General features: G+C 43.2%; 2 protein-coding genes across 3 annotated transcripts in view; one reads left to right on the forward strand and one right to left on the reverse strand.

Annotated features, from left to right (window-relative positions):
- METTL10 (methyltransferase like 10) overlaps window positions 1-4,730 on the reverse strand; it is a 28,311-nt gene extending 23,581 nt beyond the window's left edge. For both annotated transcript variants that reach the window (XM_019502967.1, XM_019502966.1), the window contains exons 1-3: window positions 4,650-4,730; window positions 2,927-2,992; window positions 2,211-2,325 (exon numbers count right to left, since the gene is read on the reverse strand). In XM_019502967.1, the coding sequence (XP_019358512.1) occupies window positions 2,211-2,325; window positions 2,927-2,992; window positions 4,650-4,702 (234 nt within the window). In that variant the 5' untranslated portion in view covers window positions 4,703-4,730. The remainder of the gene's footprint in view (window positions 1-2,210; window positions 2,326-2,926; window positions 2,993-4,649) is intronic.
- A 4,174-nt stretch (window positions 4,731-8,904) lies between these two features.
- On the forward strand, window positions 8,905-17,125 carry FAM175B (family with sequence similarity 175 member B). The gene is made up of 5 exons (XM_019502176.1): window positions 8,905-9,021; window positions 10,876-10,966; window positions 13,775-13,811; window positions 16,695-16,761; window positions 17,081-17,125. Exons 1-5 carry the CDS (start codon window positions 8,950-8,952, stop codon window positions 17,123-17,125), a joined length of 312 nt encoding a protein of 103 aa, XP_019357721.1. The 5' UTR covers window positions 8,905-8,949.
- Window positions 17,126-18,234: the final 1,109 nt, after the last annotated feature.

Genomic DNA, 18,234 nt, shown 5'->3' on the forward strand with positions numbered 1-18,234 from the left:
CTCCTCCCTTTCTTGTAGATGGGGATCATGCTGGCTCTTTTCCAGTCATCTGGGACCTTGCCTGAGTGCCACAGTTTTTCAAATATCCCTGCCAAGGGGGATGTCTGCCAGCTCCTTCAAGACCCTTGGGTGCATTCCGTCTGGGCCCACGGACTTGTGAATGTCTAGTTTCTCAAGGTGTTCCCTCACCTGATCCATATCGATTTTTGGGCCCGTCACCCGCTCCCAGATTGGTTTGTGCCATTCCTGGCCATTCTTGAAGTGCCACTCTTGAAGTGTGTGTAGCAGTCCTAGTCTTGTACCTGCAGTTGATACCTTGACTTGTGGTGGACATTGGATCTGTAAGCACTGTAATGGTCACCCTCAAGTGGTGCAGCTGCTTATGGTACATTGGGAGACAGCACTCTCTGTACTTGACTTCATTTGTAGGATTACCTACTTTTGTCTGTCGGATTTCTGCCTCCTTTATATACAGCCTGCCAATAGGAACTAATGCCCAAGGCCAAAATTAACTGTTAATCCTTCTTTAATGATTCTTCCATTCCAGTTCCACAAATCCACACTTATCCCAGGAGTTATGATGCTATTCCATTCCATCTTTTCTTTCTCTGGTAGCCAAATAAATACCCTGTACAACCACCTTCCACTGTTTTACGCTAGACACTGAACATCAGTTTCACTCTTTCAAGGTGCAGAAAGACACAACAATTATTGCCCAATCTAGCCCACGAGAGCACTCTATATTCATGACCAAATACAAGTGCATGGCTGCAGACAGCTTTAAAAGGGCCCAATCCCATGATAATCTGAAACCTCATGAGGATTTAGATGCTCCAAACACGGCACCTTCATTAACTTCTGTCTGCGCATGCTGGGAGCCGGTGTGGACAGGAACTTCCTTTGGGCTAGGAAGGAAACTCAGCCCAAATTGCTGAATCCCCAAACCCCTGGGACCCAACAGCAAACATCTGTTGGGTCCGGGGGACTGCTGTAACTTATAGAGCTTCCTGAGAAGTGCTGTGAGTTACAGCAGGGAGCTGCACTTTTGTCTGTGTCTCCAGCTCTTCAGTTTCTGTGCAAGCACCAGATCTCAGCTCCAAATGTACACTTTTATTACTGATGATGATGCACAATCCAAAAAAAAAAATCCCAAATTTATTTTTGGATCCTACAGAAAAAAACACTAAGTGGGGAAAAATAATTCTTTTAGTTATAAACTGAACAAATCTGAGACACTACAAACTATCCCATTTTTACTGTCATTTTCAGAAGAGAACTGCTCTTGAAAAAAATTTCTTACACATGTGACTGCAGTATTTTGGAGCACATTATCACAAAAAGCATTTCTTATTCTGTACCTATGGAGATTTAAAAGGAGATTTCACAAGCTACTGTTTTTCCTCATACAGAAGAAAAATATTTTTATATTTGTAATGGGATATCAGGTGTCAGTTTTAAGGATGATATAATACTCAAGTATAGCCAACTTGCTGCTAACTCTACGTGCAGTGGAAGCTTAAAATGAACATTTCCAATGAGATAGATGAAGCAGTTTTTAACTCTGTGTATTTTTTTGTTGATCTGTGAGCTCAGTCTAATCCTACAGTAAGGCTATACCAGTGATTCTCAACCAGGATACTAGGCCTTTTGAAAGCTGCTACAAGGTGTGAGGCGAGAAGTAAAGTGATAAGCAAAGTGTGAGGAGATAAGTCCAGGCTCAGGATTGTCCCTGGCCTGACTGCTGCCATGCCCCCAATACCCAGCCCCTCTACAAGGAGATAAGCACTGTAATAAATTTAGTTTTTGAAATGGGGTCATTCAATTCACAAAGTTATGGAGAAGTGCCTTGAGTCGAAGAAGGTTGAGAACCACTGAAGTATGTCCAAACACTTAATCAAAAACATGAAAAGAAACACAAAGCAACTCTGAAACAAGATTACTAATCTTCATGTCCTGCTGTGCCACTCCTGAGGTAACAACGTGTCAGACCTTTAAACATCCATGGTATTAGGTTTCTACCTCAAGCAAAATAAATGCAAGGTGCATGCTATATTTGGCGGTATATGTGAGAAAATATAGTAGTTGGATTATCTTTTTAGTTCCAGTGTGATTTGGTACTTGCAAAGATTCTCCTGTTTTTTAGGAAATGTATATGTTTTGCCCTTCACTTTGATTCTGTACCAAAAGCACAATTTTCAAAAAATACCAACCAATTCAACCAGCAAAATGCCATTTCCAGTTCCAATGTCAAGCACAGAACTGTCCAGGGGGATCTTTTGTTTTTTCATCCATCTGATCAAACGAACCATGCTTTCTTCTCCAAACCTACAAGAAATAGAGGCTCAGGTTCTCAAGATAACACAGATCCATGAGTAACACAGCAACTCTGTGTCTCTCTGTCCCACACTCTGGGGCATTGATAATGCACCTGTCACTACATTACCTAGGCAACAATCTACATAGATCATATTCCAAGTTTTAAGTGAACCAAAAAGCCTTAAATCCAACTGGATTACCGGTACTAGAAGCTGAGGTTCTCACTATGTACTCACGGGAGGTAAAATAAGGACAACACTGGAAGCTTGCACGCTGTCTGCATAATTCTGAGCCCCTGAGGATAAAAATGCATGTCCTCAGGGAAGTGAACACTAGTCTGTTAGTAAATCAGACTATATTTGCCAGCTTGCTTTTCACACAACAGTTGTCAGAGAGAACCTAACAATTTCTAGTTACACTAGATCTGGGACTGTCAGGAATTGGTGCCTTCACGGTAAAAAAACTTCCCATCATGTTACCCACAGCCAGAGTTACCTGGGGACCCAGCAGACTTATAATGCTTTAGAAAAAAGAAAAAAATTACTATGTAACTTTCAAAAGAAGGGAACATAAAAATATTTACTGACAGCTACATTTTTTTTTTTTTTACCAAATCTCTCCAGTATCTCCGTTTTCTTGAAAATGTTGCAGTTCTCTTTCATATGCAGCATCCCAGCTAGAGAAGAAAGAGAAAAGAATACTGAAATTAACAGACATCCCTGGTCTAAATCATTCCTAACTGTGGCCTGTGGTTTGCACGCAGCCTGCAAGGGGTTAACACACGGCCCTCAGACTCCCATCCAGCTGCTACTGCTGTATACATAGCTCTGGCTGCAGCAACCATACAGCAGGGAAGCCCATGGCCAGGTAGCTGAAGGTGACATCTCGTTGTGCTGCATGCAGTGTTGGGGTGAGCATGTGAGAGGGGAGAGAGCACTATGCTTATGTAGTGTGCAGCTTGGGGGGCCTGTGGCTCCGGTAGCATGCGGTCCCAACTGGCAGGGCCCATGGTGGGTATGGCCTCTGGCCTCTTAGAAGCTGGACAGCCCTGATCTAGACAGAAGATCAGGGGCAAATTGTAGGTGGGAAGATCACGTACACATAAGGCAACCTGAAAGGCCAGATTTCCTAGCTGCAGCTAAAGAGTGTTGGAGTAAGAGCACGCTTTTCTACTCCTTGAACCCTGGAGCCACTCTGCCTACTCAGCCGGTCCTCTGATGTAAACCAGGCTGCAATAAGGTAACGCTAGATGCCAGTGTCCTCACAACAAGGAACATGCATGGAAGCATCTTTAAATCCCATTTCCTACACCAGCATCTGGGATTAGAGAAGGAATATGGAAGCTGCTATGGTGATTGTTTGCCATCCAAGAGAGACTTTTCAGCAGCTGGTTCCACTGGGTATAGTGGTAAAAGTGTCTCAGGCATATCCAAGATGTACATCTTTCAGGGTGCATATTCTCTTAAGCACTTTAATACCAAACCAGATCGATCAGGTTATAAAGGAGCAGGTGCACCCACACTCAGCAACATTCTTTGTCTGACACCCTGTTACTCTCACAAGGTGTGAAGTTCTTCCCTAACAGTGAAAACATTGGGGGAAAATCAGAGAAATTTACTGGTAACCTGCCAGAGACTGCACACACAGGCTTTATGATCACTCATGTCAGAGCTCATTAACTTCTCCATGGTGTTCCCCCACTCACAGCACTATTTGTACCTTGCAAAAGTGGATCTGGAGCTCTTTGTTGATAACACTGGGTAATGAAATGAGGAACAATGAATAGGTGCAGGCTAATAATGAGCCAGTGCATTTGGGGCCAACCTCTTTAATCTTTCTAACTCCCACTGATGTCAAGATCTTCCAACCAAAGCCAGCTTAGCTCATGCTTCAATTTTTTGTCTTTTAAGATGGGATGCCCTGGCACTCCAGGATTATAAAACCAGTCCAGAACCACAGATGTCTCAGGTTTTCATTGTATCACATTTTTCATGGACACTGCGTCTCAACTTTGGGTATACTTTTAATCTAGCAGGTCCTGAGAAATCCCAGCAGGCTAACAATGTGCTCTGGGGTGTCATCACTGTATTTCCCCAGTGAACTTGACCTTGGCGCCCTTTGCTGGCCCACCTCTGTCCCTGCAAAGAAAAGTCAGCAACAACACAGGAGCTGCAGGGAAGCCCCTGGCTGAGCCCAGGAGAGGTTCAGGGGACCACCACCCTCTGCCCAGTCCACACCCCCCTCCTAGACCAGGGGAGCTGGGCAGGACAGGGGCAAGCGCTGCCCTGCACCCCCACGGCGGTAGGGGGCGCCACTCCCCGCCCCCGACTCACTGCTCCTTGGTCCCCAGGACAGAGGGGCCGAACGCGTCCTCCCCGCTCCCCATCCCTGCAGAACCACGTGAGACCCGGAAGTGCAGGCGCACCATAGAGTACCACAGAGAGCGTTGGGCGGCTGCCGCTCTAGGCTGCATGGAGGACCTCGGCTCTATGGTGGAGGTGGTGCGGGGCACCTGCTGGGAGGGTGGGTGCGTGCCCTGCCCCGCTGTGTGCTCACACCCTTAGCGCAAACGTGAGGCTGGTCTGTTGCCACCGGGAGAAAGAGGCTGTTTATTTGGGGGAGATGCCTTCTAATTTCTGCAGCTCCTTTGCAAGAGACTGGAATGATTGTGGGGCCCACTGCTGCTATCCCCTCCCCGCCAGGGGCTATTGCAGCCAAGTCCCAGCACCACCTAGGCTGCATCTCTTGCTCTCATGTGGCAGAATGAGTGCAGCTCGCCAGACTTGCAGGGCAGCCTTGTTCTTGTCCTGCAGATACACCTGCCATTGCTACCCAGGATGTCAAGATTTCGGCTCACATTGTCTTGAATCAACTGCTGGCCTCATGGAGGCGTTCCTGCCTGAAGGCCAACGTGGCTCCTGCTGCAGCAGTTCAACCATTGACGTGTTTGCACTAAAGAAGCTGCTGGAAACATGCAGAGAATAACACAGAAGCAATAGGAAAAAATAGAGTAACGTAAAAAAAAAAAGCAACACAGATAAAATGTATCATCTCTGAACCAAGAGTTCTAGAGTTTTGCATTTCTTTTTGTCTCAGACCAACACGGCTATTGCTGAGAGTAACACAGAGCATCTTGTGTGTTGTTCATAGACGTAGCCAAAGCATTTGACTCTGTCTCTCAAACTGTATTGTCGGACTTGGATGACCAGAACAAATGGTCTGCTTGATTGCTGGCTTTCACAACCAAAGGAGCTCAGTTTGCAGGGCTCAAACCTCCCTTTTGACATTACACCTGGTACGAGACAGGGCTGCCAAATGCTGACTTTTGTCCTTTTCAACACATTTCTTATATTTGTCCTCTGTGATGCCTTTGACACTGTCCCAATATAACTTAGATCGCAGGCTATTCTTCCTTAGCAGATTACAATCAAGGCTCAGTGCAGTGGTTCTCCTGCTTTACCTGTGGCAGGTTAGGGTGTTAGGTTTGTGTTGTATCCAAATTGGCAATAGTTTTACATAGAGGTTAGATTATGCATTGTATAGGATGGTTTGGATAGGGATGATCCCGTCTCAGCCAGGCGGTTAGACTAGATGTGCTCTGAAGGTCGCTTCCAGCCAATTCTCTATGAGTCTATAGACTGCAGTGATTTATAACTTGCTGTTTGCTGCTGGTTTTGTGGCTGAGAGTCAGCCCAAGTTGAAGCAAACAGCCACTGCCCTAGGCTCTCAGCCTGGGTCCTATAGGTCAGTCATGAAAAAACTGTGGTTATGTGCAATGTGGAGCCCTCAAGTATCCAGTGGTCACTTAGACTGAGCAACGCAATAAAGAAAACCTATCTAGGAAATGTGGTGGCTGCAGATGGATCACTTGATTCAGAGATATGGGGGAAGATGGTAAATGTTTCTGGCAATTTTCCCATCTTGAGGGCTTGTGTGGGAAAGATGGGCTCTGGATGCCAACAAAGGTCTCAGTCTGTGAAGTGATGGTGCTCCTCCGCTTCCTGTATGGTTACGACACTTCAAACCCACATAAGGTCATTTGAGAGCTTTCCTTTGAGAGTATTTGAATGGTTGAACCCCTCTTTGTGCCCACCCTGACAGCTGGGATATGAGAGACCCTGTTCCTCTAAGGGGTGGGGGTTAAGCTCTTTTCCTTGTCACCCTTGTGAGCTGGGAATCCTGGTGCCGTGCCCCATTGGGTTTCTCATTCCTTGCCTTTGCCCCATCATGTGAGCTAGAATCTGTGAAGGCCATACCCCACTGGATCGGGAACTGAGAATACCTATGTTGGGGCTCTGTACATGCACGTGCAGCCGAAAACAGGCATGCTTGCTGCATAGTACAAGTTTGTGAGCACTGACTGGGGACACCCAGCAAGATGACTGAAGTAGTTCTTAGGTCTTAGAGCTATTATTTCAATCAGTTTTTTCTTTGTGAAGTAGCCTCATTAACCTAACAATATCCTGTTGAGATGAATGGGCCATTTCAGATCTCTCTCAGCTTCTTAGCCCTTCCTATAGGCCAGGACAGGGTCATCTTCGCTCTGTTGCCCCTTCCTGCCTCCCTTCATCTTATACAAGGCCTCCTTGCAGCCCCACCAGCTTCCCCATGATTCCTCCAAGCTTACAAGAAGCAAGGATTGTCAAGCAGGAGAATAGAGCTCACAGTGTCAGAAATCGGAGGAAAAGCACCATGCTGGTGTGTGAGAGGAGGTCTGAAGTACTGGGCATGATGGCGGGAATGTTGGAGAATCAGACTATGAAGAGGGACATTGAAATATCTGAAACCAGACAGTGAGAGTTAAGTAGAGAGTTAGGTGAGTCCAAGCAGCTGCAGAAGAATATGAGATAAAACAGGGAGATGGAAAAAAACAGGGTAAAAAGGAGGGGGTCAGAACAGTATGCTTGGATATTTTAGACTAGAGTATTTTGGATCTGTCCCTGTTATCAAAGGACCAGTTATGGGTTTTTATACAGCCCCTATCACTGTCATGTCCAAAAGCTTCTGAGAGACTGTGTCTCCACAGTCTTTAATATACTTTCCCTCACAACATGCCTGTGAGGTAAAGGAGTGCTATCATCCCCGTTTTTACAGATTCCTTTTCACTAAATCACAGTAAAACTAAAACACCCGAATCCAAGTTTCTCAAATGTCTGGTCCAAACTACTGGACACATTTTCCTCCCCTGTCCCTACCATGTTTGATCTCCCTCCACTTCCAAAAATGTAATCAATCCCCTATGATCCTGTGCTCAGTTTGCAGTCCCATGCTGATGTCTGCCTCTTGATGAGGAGAATGGTTGGGGGAGGGGAAAGCAGATGGTAGTAAATAGTAATGATGTCAAGACAGTGGCCAATGAAGAGAATAACATGCCACTAGTGCACCCTATGATATGCATTGCCAAGGAAACAGAGGCAATGGAGTGGGGACCTGGGAAGCTGGAATACGGGCTTGCTGAGAAATTATTTTTTTTTAAAAGGAAATTAAATGCCCCCAAAATGTTCACAAACTTCTGTTGCCCAAAGAGACCTAGTGGCTGCAAGAACGTGGAGAGGGCCCACATTTAAATATCTGAAACCAGAAAGTGAAGAGTTAAGATAATGCAAATATTCCAAACATTTTAAGCACACCTACTATTCCTGTTACTTTAAAATAAAAGGTACAGAAGCTGGGAGGACCACTTAAGAATCGCACACTGCAAACACCTTAACTCCTCAACTACAAACCTACAGGGGAGGTACCACTGCCTAAATTAACATCAGTGTCTGCCAAGAAAACTAGGGAAACTACTGACAAAACAACCTTGTGAAAGCTGCATGCAAAGTTCCAGGAGTACCTCTGGCCTTCCTGAATATTTCATTCCAGAAAACTCAAACCCACGTCCAATGCCTTCTCAAATGTATTAGACTCCAGCCTGCAATGGTCATAAGCTACATTTCCCCTAGTGTTCTGTGCTGTCTGCGACAGCAGAGGCTCGGCAAGTGTGTGTCATGGGCACATTAGTCATCTTTCAAAGAGGGCGGAATTAAGGTTCCCTTAGCTTATGTCTTAACTTTGTATTTCCTGGTTTTCAGTTGATTTTTGCTGAACTCTGCACTCTGCAAGGGCACAGGATACTTGCAAGCAGTCATATAACCCTGTTCATGATTTTTTGTGACACTGAATACTGATTAAAGAAGATATTGTAATCTTGGTGCCACCAAGTCCCATATCCCAAAGCACATAAGCTCTTGAGGCATCTACCCATCCCTGTAATGACTTGTTTGGAGTAAGCAGCAGCCCTGTACACTGTGGACTTCATTCCGTGCAGATCTGGGAAGATGCCTGAAATGAGCACACTTTGGAGTGTCTCTCTCCCAGTGCCTCTGGGGGACCATGTGGGGGCCCTGCGGGAAAGCTGCTAGTTTCTCTTTAGCTGAGAAAAAAACGCGGTGGTTGGCTTTGGGGCACGATGCACCTCTCCACCCCCTTGGCAACCCCTGGCCGAGCGGAAGCCGGGCACTGGCAAGACTGCCCCCCCCCTGCAGCTGCGAACTACATTTCCCAGAGGCCCCCGCGCGGCGCCGGAAGCCGGGCGGGAGCGCAGCGCGGGGGCTTGTGGGAGCGGCGGCCGCGGCGGCGGTGGTCTCCGTTATGGCGGCTTCCATCTCGGGATACACGTTCAGTTCTGTCTGCTACTGCAGCGCCAACAGCAGCGCGGACCACGTAGGTGCCCGGCCCGGCCCGGCCCCCCCCTCTGCCTGCCGCCTGCCTGCCGCCCGCTCGCCCGCCCCGCGACCTGGCCCTTCTCCGGCCCCGTCTGCTGCTCCGCTTTCTGCTCCAGGAACTCTCTGGTCTCCTGCTCTGCTGTCTGCTTTTACTCTTTGCTCCTTGTCTGATCTCCCACTCTGCTTCCTGCCCTTGCTCCGTTCTTCCTGTCTGATCTCCTGCTCTGCTTTCTGCTCTATGCTTCCTCAGATCTGCTCTGCTTTCTGCTTTGATCCTTTGCTCTTTGCGTGATCTCCTGCTCTGCCTTATGCTCCTTGTCCTCTGTGTTCTGTTGCTCTGCTTTCTGCTCTTTATCCCTTCTGCTCGCCATCTCTCTGATCTCCTGCTCTGCTTTCTGCTCTGCGGTTCCTCTGGTCTTACCCTCTGCTCTGTATCTGTGTTCCTGCTCTGCTTTCGGCCCTTGCCCTGTGCTCCCTGTCTGATCTCCTGCTCTGCTTTTTCCAGGGTCCCTCTGATCTCCTGCTCTGCTGTCTGCTCTTGCCCTATGCTCCCTGTCTGATCTCCTACTCTGTGTTCCATGATCCCTCTGGTCTGCTCTGCTTTCTGCCCCTACTCTTTGCTCCTTGTCTGCTGTCTTGTTCTGCTTTCTGCTCTTGCCCTGTGCTCCCTGTCTGAGCTCCTGCTCTGCTTTCTGCTCCAGTGCTCCAGGGTCCCCCTGATCTCCCGCTCTGCTTTCTGCTCCTATTCTTTGCTCTGTGTGTGATCTCCTGGTCTTCTTTCTGCCCTTCCCCTGTACTCCTTGTCTGTTCTCTTGCTCTGCTTTCTGTTCTTGCTCTGTGCTTTCTGTCTAATCTCTTGCCCTGCTCTATCTGGTGCTGTGCTGTCTGACCCCTCCCTGATCTTCCCCAGTCTGCATGCAGAGGCTGTCCCAGGCACTCATGCCACAGATTGGCCACCCTGGCCTACTTTGACCAGCACTTGTGCATCCTCATCCCAATCCAAAAAATGCCCCATCAGTAGGTGTCTGTGAGCAAGAAGTAGGGTTTCAAGAGGGATCTGTTTAGTTGTGTTACCAGCAATTGTGCTTTTCTACTGATTGCATTTTAGAAAGGAGGGGGGCATTATGCTTCTAGTGTCAACCAAGTGGAATTTGTCATAATGAGTTTATAATGCCTGCAGAAATGTTACACCCATCTTATTTTAATGAAGAAGGGTAATTTGGCGGAGTGGTTTAAGCCCTGATCATGCAAATGCTTGTGTGTATAGTTACGTTTATGAGTAGCCTCATTGTTTCTGGTAGGACTGTTCATGCTAGTAAAGTTAAGCATCTGTGTTGAACCAGGATCTTTGATCAGTGTGGCATTCCCATTAAATATGGGATAGGTTTTAAATTAGAATGGTTAACGCATATAAGCTAAGCATCATCTTCATCTTATACCTTGGAGTATCACTGTTTTCAGTGCTGGAAATCAAAGGTTACATACCATTGCAATCCAGATGTTTATACCCTAGCATAAACCTGACCCAAGCTTTTGATCCAGTAGCATATAATACAAATTTGCTTTACATTTAGAAATCAGCAGAATTCTATTGTTGAAACATTTCTGTTGATTAGTACATGACTCTTAGATATTCTGTTTCTGGATTTTTCAATTCCTACCTCAAGCAAGGATGGGTTTAAATCATTTTTGAGTCTCTCGTTTAGAGGGACCGTTCAGGACCTTGTTTACTCCCAGGTACAAGTTCAGATGAGCTAAAGATTCTTCCAATGTTGACTGTTACCAGTGAATTTATGTATAATAGTGGTTTATTTCTATTTTTATTCCGTGTCCTTTTTCTTTTAAATTTTAGGAAGGATTTTTGCTGGGAGAAGTAAGACAAGAGGAGACATTTAGCATTAGTGATTCACAGATCAGCAACACTGAATTTCTTCAGATAATTGGTAAGTGATGCTAAACACAAACTCTGAGAAACTAAAAGATCAGTCACTCAGTTCAGTTTTCCTTTTTTAATAAATCTTTTTTTCCTTAAGTAAGGATTTTTGCTAGTTTTTCTGTAAGGCCCAGACAGGTTTCCAAACTCCCAAGAATTGTAATTAAAATATGCTTAATCACATTCATGTTTGTACATACCTAATTGAAACATCAGGAAAAAAGTGGTCCTTGTGGGGCTGCATTTTTAACATACTACTTTGTGATGTAAATATTACTTATCTTAACCATTCAGTAAGTTTTGTGAATTGGTTGAATTTTATAGCACAACATGACGAGCTTTGACCGTGTTTAAACACATCTGTTGACTTTACTTCAGCAGTTAAAGGGACCTGGTAAAATTAAAATCACTATTTTAAATCATTATTTATATAACTAATATTATATTGTCATTAAGATTATAATGTAAAAAACAAACCCCTTTTAATAATGTCATCTTTTTTGTTTACATTTGCTTTTCTCTGGACAATGATGAGACTAGTCATTGCAATAATGCTAGAGGAGAATCTTTGCAACCTATTTCACTCTGTAGTCAATGACAGCCTGTGGCCCAAATCTTGCAAATACTTAATCTCTTGTTTAACTTGACCACTGTATATAGACGCTTTGATTTCAGTGAGGCTATATATCATGATTATATGTGGGATATGTGTAACTGGAGGCTTTATTTATTGACCTGTAGGAAAATTTCACAAAGCTATTTGTTTTGCTGACTGTACGAGAATAATATGACCCGTATGGGATATTTTAAAGATCTGACTTGATTTTTGCTGCAGGGTTACTGTAGATATTTTAATTAATTAGTGAGAGTTTGTAATAGGAGCGGTCAGTTTTTATAGCTGGCAAGGTTAAAAATAATAAAGGAGCACATAGCAAAAGGGCTAGGTGCTCTCTTTTGTTGATATATGTATAGATGAAAGCAAAATGATTCACTTGTTTCAAATATTTCTATTGGTTGTAGATTTTTTTTAAAGTAAATCTACCTTCAGCAATCCTGTAATCAGATCTGTGCTGGCAGACCACCATGGACTTCAGTGGGGATCTGTGAATGTGTAAGGGTTGACCAACACAGTCTCTTTCAAAATAACTCTTATGTTTTAGTCAGTTTTAGAACTAAACATTTCCCTTGAAATTACAGGTTCTGCTAACCACTTTAAAATAGTAATGGCAGCCATGTAATTAAGAATCTCAAGAGACAGGTATTTTTCTTTTTCCGCTTGTATCTAGAACTAAGCCACAATAATTAGTAGACTTGTAAAGGGCTTATAAGTGTAGACTGCCTGTCCTTGAGCTAACTTAAGAAAAAATATTGACTTTCTCAGTACTTTGATAAGTATATTAATGAGTGCATAGAGAAGATCTGCTGATTTTCTTCTATATATAAATTTCCTTAAACAACTTTGAAAGATGAATTCCACAAGCAGGGCCACACTGGTTTATTTTTTTTAAAATTGTACAGCATCAGGTCTTTATAGTAAAATGAGAATGAGGGCTGATTGTTCAGAACCCTGGCTGGTTTATTTCTGTTAGAAAGAATTATGTTTTATGTTGGAACAGTTTGATTTACTGGCTTTTAGTGAATCGTTTCTACAAGCCTCAAGAATGCCGGGCAATAAATCTGGAGCTGGCATAATTTCCTTTGTTTTGCAATTAAATAAAATGTTGTAACTTTCACAGCTGCATCATTAACAGTAATAGCCAACTGCAACTTAATTTCTAGAAGTGCACATATACATTGATGTGCAGAGATCTCTTTGGCAGTGTCTGAAAGTATTGGGAAACTAAAGTGTAGAGTGTTCTTTGGTATTGTGGTTTGATTCTGATTGAGCTGAAAGTGCAATTGTGAGCACAGAGTCTGTGACTTTCAAAGCAGCAGGTGATGAGTCATTCTTCAGGGAGGATGATACCAAGCATTGTTTCTGCTCGGTGCTCTCTCTGGTAGAGAACAAAATATAATATCAGCTTAAATTCTACAGAACCTGGGGAACATCAAGGGAGGAGATTTGAAAGAATTGGTAGAGCAAGGTGCAAATAAATACAAAGAGTAACTGGAAGGGAACATTGTGTAAGAACTGGTAGTTAGAAACAAATCTTGATTCCCTTTTAAAAAGGGAAAATATCTTCTGTGTAGGATTATTGATTACTTTCTCATGTATTTGCCCCAGTGTACTGACCCTTTATTACCTTTGTTGCTTATAGAGGGATCTTGGATTTTTTCGAGTTTTTTTTACTTTGGCTGAAAATAGAGAGCCAAGTGACTCTGGTGCTTAGGAGGTGGTACTTAGCCTCTATTAACCTGCATTTCGCACCACCCACTTTAGTTTCTCATAGCACATCTCACTGCAGTGATTGCTTCCTATCTGTCAGTGCCCCTGTAAGTGTGTGCACAAACTTCTAGGAGAAAAGTTGCATGAAAAACAAATATGTGAGAATTCAGAAATATGTTGGGGGGAAAACGTATAACTTTGGGAAAATATTTTAAAATGTAATTATTAGATTCAGTTTCAGCTAACAAACTAAGCCATTTTTATCCTGGAAGGTTAGAAAAAAATGTATCTGTCAAAGGGTCACACTGTCTCATCCTACAGGGGCAAGTTGCAGTGTCTTTGGGAGTAGTCCAGAGATACAGCACGAGAGAGGTTATTTGCTTATTTGTTTCCTATTTGATATTTGGAAAAGATTGCATGAAATATACTGCCATAGTTTTACCTTTGTCTTTAACAGCTGGGACATACGTCTTCTTTTTTTTTTTATTACAGAAATTCATAACCATGAGCCTTGTTCAAAACTCTTTAGGTAAGCCATTTCTGTTGTTTTACTCTGACTGCACAGTTCAGTAAACCCAACGTACAAATATAAGTAGTGCATTGAAACATGTTAGTATTTCAGATGTCTCTGGTAACATTTGCAGCTGTTCATTATGTGGTTTTGTTAAAGCAATGTGTGTAAGTAGCACCCAACAAGACGCTTAAAACATCCTTTGACAGATATAGTAACATTCATTTGAATGTAGAATTTCGGTGTAGAAGGCATATATCTATCTACCTGTGTGTTGCAGCATGGCCAAGATTCTCTGTCTCATCAAGTTTCTGTTTGATGTAGCAAGAATGAGTGGCACTCGGGGGTCCAGGTGGGACACCCTGGTAGCTAGTGGATATGTGCAACCCACCCTAAGCTAGAGGAGCCTTGGGGTTGTTCTGCTGATGTCAGCTAGCCCCCAAGAGATTATTAGGGTAGAATTGCAGCATGCTGATGACTCAGACAATGGCCAGTGGATGGTGTAGGTCAGGGCTGAGCAATTATTTGGGCTGGAGAGCCCCTTAGGGGTTTTGATGAGCTGTTGTGGGCCAAATCAGTGCACTCCCCCCACCCCCCCAAATCTGCAACGGCTCACCAAAAACCCCCTAAGTGGCTGGTCCATCTGGTGTCCCTGGCGGTAAATGTGGGGTGGAGAGGCTGGGGTGCCTGGGCAGCGTGTTCAGGTCTGGTGGTGACACTGGCAATGGCAGCTGGAAAGAGCCACCGCCACCAGGGCTTCCAGGAAGCAAAATCCAGCTGTTGCGCCACCCGGGCCCTGCTGCATTCCTGTGGTGATGGGATTGGCTGCACACGCCATAGCTGAGGCTGCCCCGCACGCCTAGGCTGGGCAGGGCTGAGGGACCTGCTGCAGGCTGGATAAAACCCCTTGGAGAGCCACATCTAGCCCACATGCCATATTTTGCCCACCCCGGTGTAGGTGGTTGATACACTGGCTTTGCACCAGCTGCTTATTCTCCTTATCAAGCTGCTGTTTAGCCCCTTTATGATGCCTGAATGCAAGAGGGAATCTAGCCCCATATATTACCATTTAGTAGCCTCACTCTCAATTTTTTTTCCCATGGATCCTGCAGTTACTTCATAATGATTTCTAAATTGCTATCTGCGGTATGGTGTTTTTTGTTTAGAAATTACCTTTCTAGAAATAATTCCTTATTGTGCTCTATCTGTTTGTTTTTATTTGGAGACTTCTAGAGATTTACAAAGGCGTGTTCCTCAAACATTGTGATTGATATCGGTTATATTAAAGGAGAAGCTACAGTCTGTGATTTGCTGTCTGCTAATTAGAAGGGAAAATTCTTATCCCTATGAATGATGTGCAAGGCTCTTCACACATCAAGATGACACCTCAGTGTCTGATTGGTGATCTCTTTCCAGTGTCTGCATTGGTTCCTTATACTGCTTCATGCAGTACACAACAAAACAATAATCACAAATTTTAATACTATTCACTTCCCAGTTATGGCTGTTGGTGCCAGACCCTGAGAGAGAGTAGGAAAGAAGTCACCCACATTTCACAGTGTGACTACTTTACATAAAACATTGTTTATTATTAAATTCAGTTGCTCTTGGGGAGAGTCTGCTAGTTTATATGTTGTTCATCAGACCAGTGCACCGTGTTATTAGTTCTGTTCCTTTAACCTTCGTGTGTGAAAATATTTTTTGTACACTACCGTAGCTCCTTGACTTAAAAGTACTCAGTTGCAAGGAGACTTGTAGTTGGAAGAGAACAGCTGTGGCATTGCCGATATTGAATAGGATGGGTTTAGTTGCAGCACAGTTTCCAAACGGTGGGAACTCAGCCAAAAATAATGAATGTTTAAAGGCCAGTTTACTTAATCAATGCAGTTTGAAAACAAAGCTGCTGTATTTAATTCTGGTTGGTTTATATCCTCCTTATATATTGCATGTGATTAATCCATAGACATATATAATAATGTATGGAAAACAGACTGATAGAGTTGGATGCATTTTAATTTGCAGGAAAGTGTTTAAGCATTTTGAAAGTGAATGGATTATGAGCACAAACAATTCAATATCGCAAATCAGTAATGAAGTATGGTCATAAAATTCAAAATGATTTGCATCTTAAAACGGACTATATTTCCACCCTTATTTACCAGCCAAGTACTGAGTTCAGGATTTTGTTTTTTCCCCTACAAGAGTTGAGATTATAGACCTCTAAAACAGTATTTTCCTGCACTGCTTTGGGTGTTAGTGATATCAGCTCTTGAAAGAGACTAAGGACTTGGCAGGTAAGTGAAGGAGGAATCTATTTTCCAATGTTTTTCTGTTGTTGTGACCTGTGAACCATTTGAATTCATAAATCTATTCATCTTTTGGTTAGGACTTGGGATCCAGTCCTGCACCTGGGGCCAGATGGGTGGACTCTTACACTTGTGCAGACACCTGTTGTTTTCAGTGAAACTCCACAAGTACTAGGGTCCATTTGTGTGGGGCTGATGGCAGGACTGGGGCAAAGTATTTCAGATAATCTTATCTGAAAAGTGAAATTGCATCCTTCCCCCTTGACTGCTGCTGCTGCTGAGATGCTAGACAGAAGCACGTTCTGTTTCCCAGGGGCTAATCTGAAGAGATTTTTACAGTGCCCTTTAGTGTAGGGGCTGCCAAGGAAATACCTGCCATCTAACTAAGCAGTGTGATGACAACGAAGGCACTTTTCAGCTAGTCATTAAATGCTGTCACTGTTCCCCATGTTACACTGGATAAATATAGAACTGTTGTAGTTACTATTATAATATAGTTTAAGATTAATCAGGTATTGTATATTTACCAAGCTGACTTGTGAATCCTATGTAAACTGTGTACCTATAATTTTCCCCCCCCTCTTTTTGGTTTAAGCTTTTATGACTATGCAGGCAAAGTTAATGAGGAGAGTTTGGACAGGATTCTTAAAGATCGAAGAAAAGTAAGTTACTATATTTTTGTCACATGTTCTGTCTTATTTTTTACTTTATGTGGCATTCCAGGCCTACAGTTGATCAAGGGTAGCTTTATATGATCAAGGGTAGCTTTACATGTGAGAATCAGAAAAATAAGGATTGGATTAGGACAAGTGTTTTTTCTTACAAATCTGTCACCTGTTTGATTCAAACCTCCCTGGCTATCCCAGAACTGAGCTTATTCTGTGCAGTTTTGTGGTGTCTGCTGAAGTTAGCTAGACCCAAATCCAAGAGGACCAAATTCATATTCATTTGAAGAAAAAATTAGATATGCTAGGTCTCCAGAAATTATTGGTTAATATTAGCCTACAGTTACTCACCAGTGGCTGAATTAGACTTGTATTGTGCTGCTTCGGCCAACAGAACATGAACGGATACTATTTCTTAAAACTAACGTTACAAATTTATGACACGAGACTTTGGAATTCAGACTTTTCCACCAGTATTTTTAAACTGAAACAGGAATGACTCAGAAAGTAGCCATTCAATGTTCAGTATTCAAATATTATCATAGCCTTATTACACATGTACCTTTCTAATGGTGTAGTCAGTTATGTATTAAAATTATTTAAATTTTGGCAATCAACCATAAAAGAGAATAAGATTTTCCTCTAAGTATCATCCAGGGAAATTTTTAATTTAGTCGTGCCCTACCTATATAATTAGCCAATGCCTGTTTCATCTATTCTTAACAGATCTGATCATCCTAAAAGGCAGAACTAAGTTTCAGATTAGAAGCAACAATTAAAGTGTGTTTTCACTGTAGAGTTAACTCAGCTGAGCTCAACGTAACTTAGCTTTGCTTGAGTGAGAGCCACTGCACTGCAAAATAACAGTCTCGTTATGCAGTGGGTTTGTGTTACCAGTTCTCAGTTGATCAGTTAGCCTAATCTGGACTGAAGCCTTTGCCCCTTGAAGGGCCAGCCAATTTCAGGTAAGGTGTTTCATGCATGACAGCAATTGATTTGGGGTAGCCCTCGAGTTTCCCCTACAGGGTAGGAAAGCCTTAAGTTTACCCATTTATATTAAATGTGTATCAATAGGGGATCCTGCAGTACTCATCAGCTGGATAACTTTTATTTCACTGTACCCATTCTTTTTTCTTGTCAGTTTGCTTCTGAAAAAACAAGTGCCTCATATATGTTTTTAGCTATATATCTACTGCTAGTGATTGAGTGGGTTTTCCCATCTCAAATATTTGATTCTGCAATCCCATAGCTCTACTATAGAACAATATAAACATGTGTGGGAGCAAAATGTACTTGACTATTGTTGAAAGAAAGAGAAAAGCTTTAAAATCAAAGCCGCTTATTAAAGCTGTCTAGCATTTTTTTCTTAAGCCTGTAATGCACATTTTCAGATTGAAAGACCAACTTGTTTTCAGTTGGGTTTATTTTATTTGGACAGTTAGACTCACAATAAAGATGCATTATCTGCAG

The sequence above is a fragment of the Gavialis gangeticus genome, unplaced genomic scaffold (assembly GCF_001723915.1).
Source record: "Gavialis gangeticus isolate Ggan-Ray unplaced genomic scaffold, GavGan_comp1, whole genome shotgun sequence".
NCBI lineage: Eukaryota > Metazoa > Chordata > Crocodylia > Gavialidae > Gavialis > Gavialis gangeticus.

Excerpts from the sequence above, each read along its gene's own strand:
- FAM175B (XM_019502176.1), top strand. The coding sequence starts at position 8,950 with ATGGCGGCTTCCATCTCGGGATACACGTTCAGTTCTGTCTGCTACTGC. Across the intron at positions 10,967-13,774 it reads TGAATTTCTTCAGATAATTG|AAATTCATAACCATGAGCCT; the intron begins GTAAGTGATGCT and ends TTTTTATTACAG. Across the intron at positions 16,762-17,080 it reads TTCTTAAAGATCGAAGAAAA|AAATTATTGGTTAATATTAG; the intron begins GTAAGTTACTAT and ends CTAGGTCTCCAG.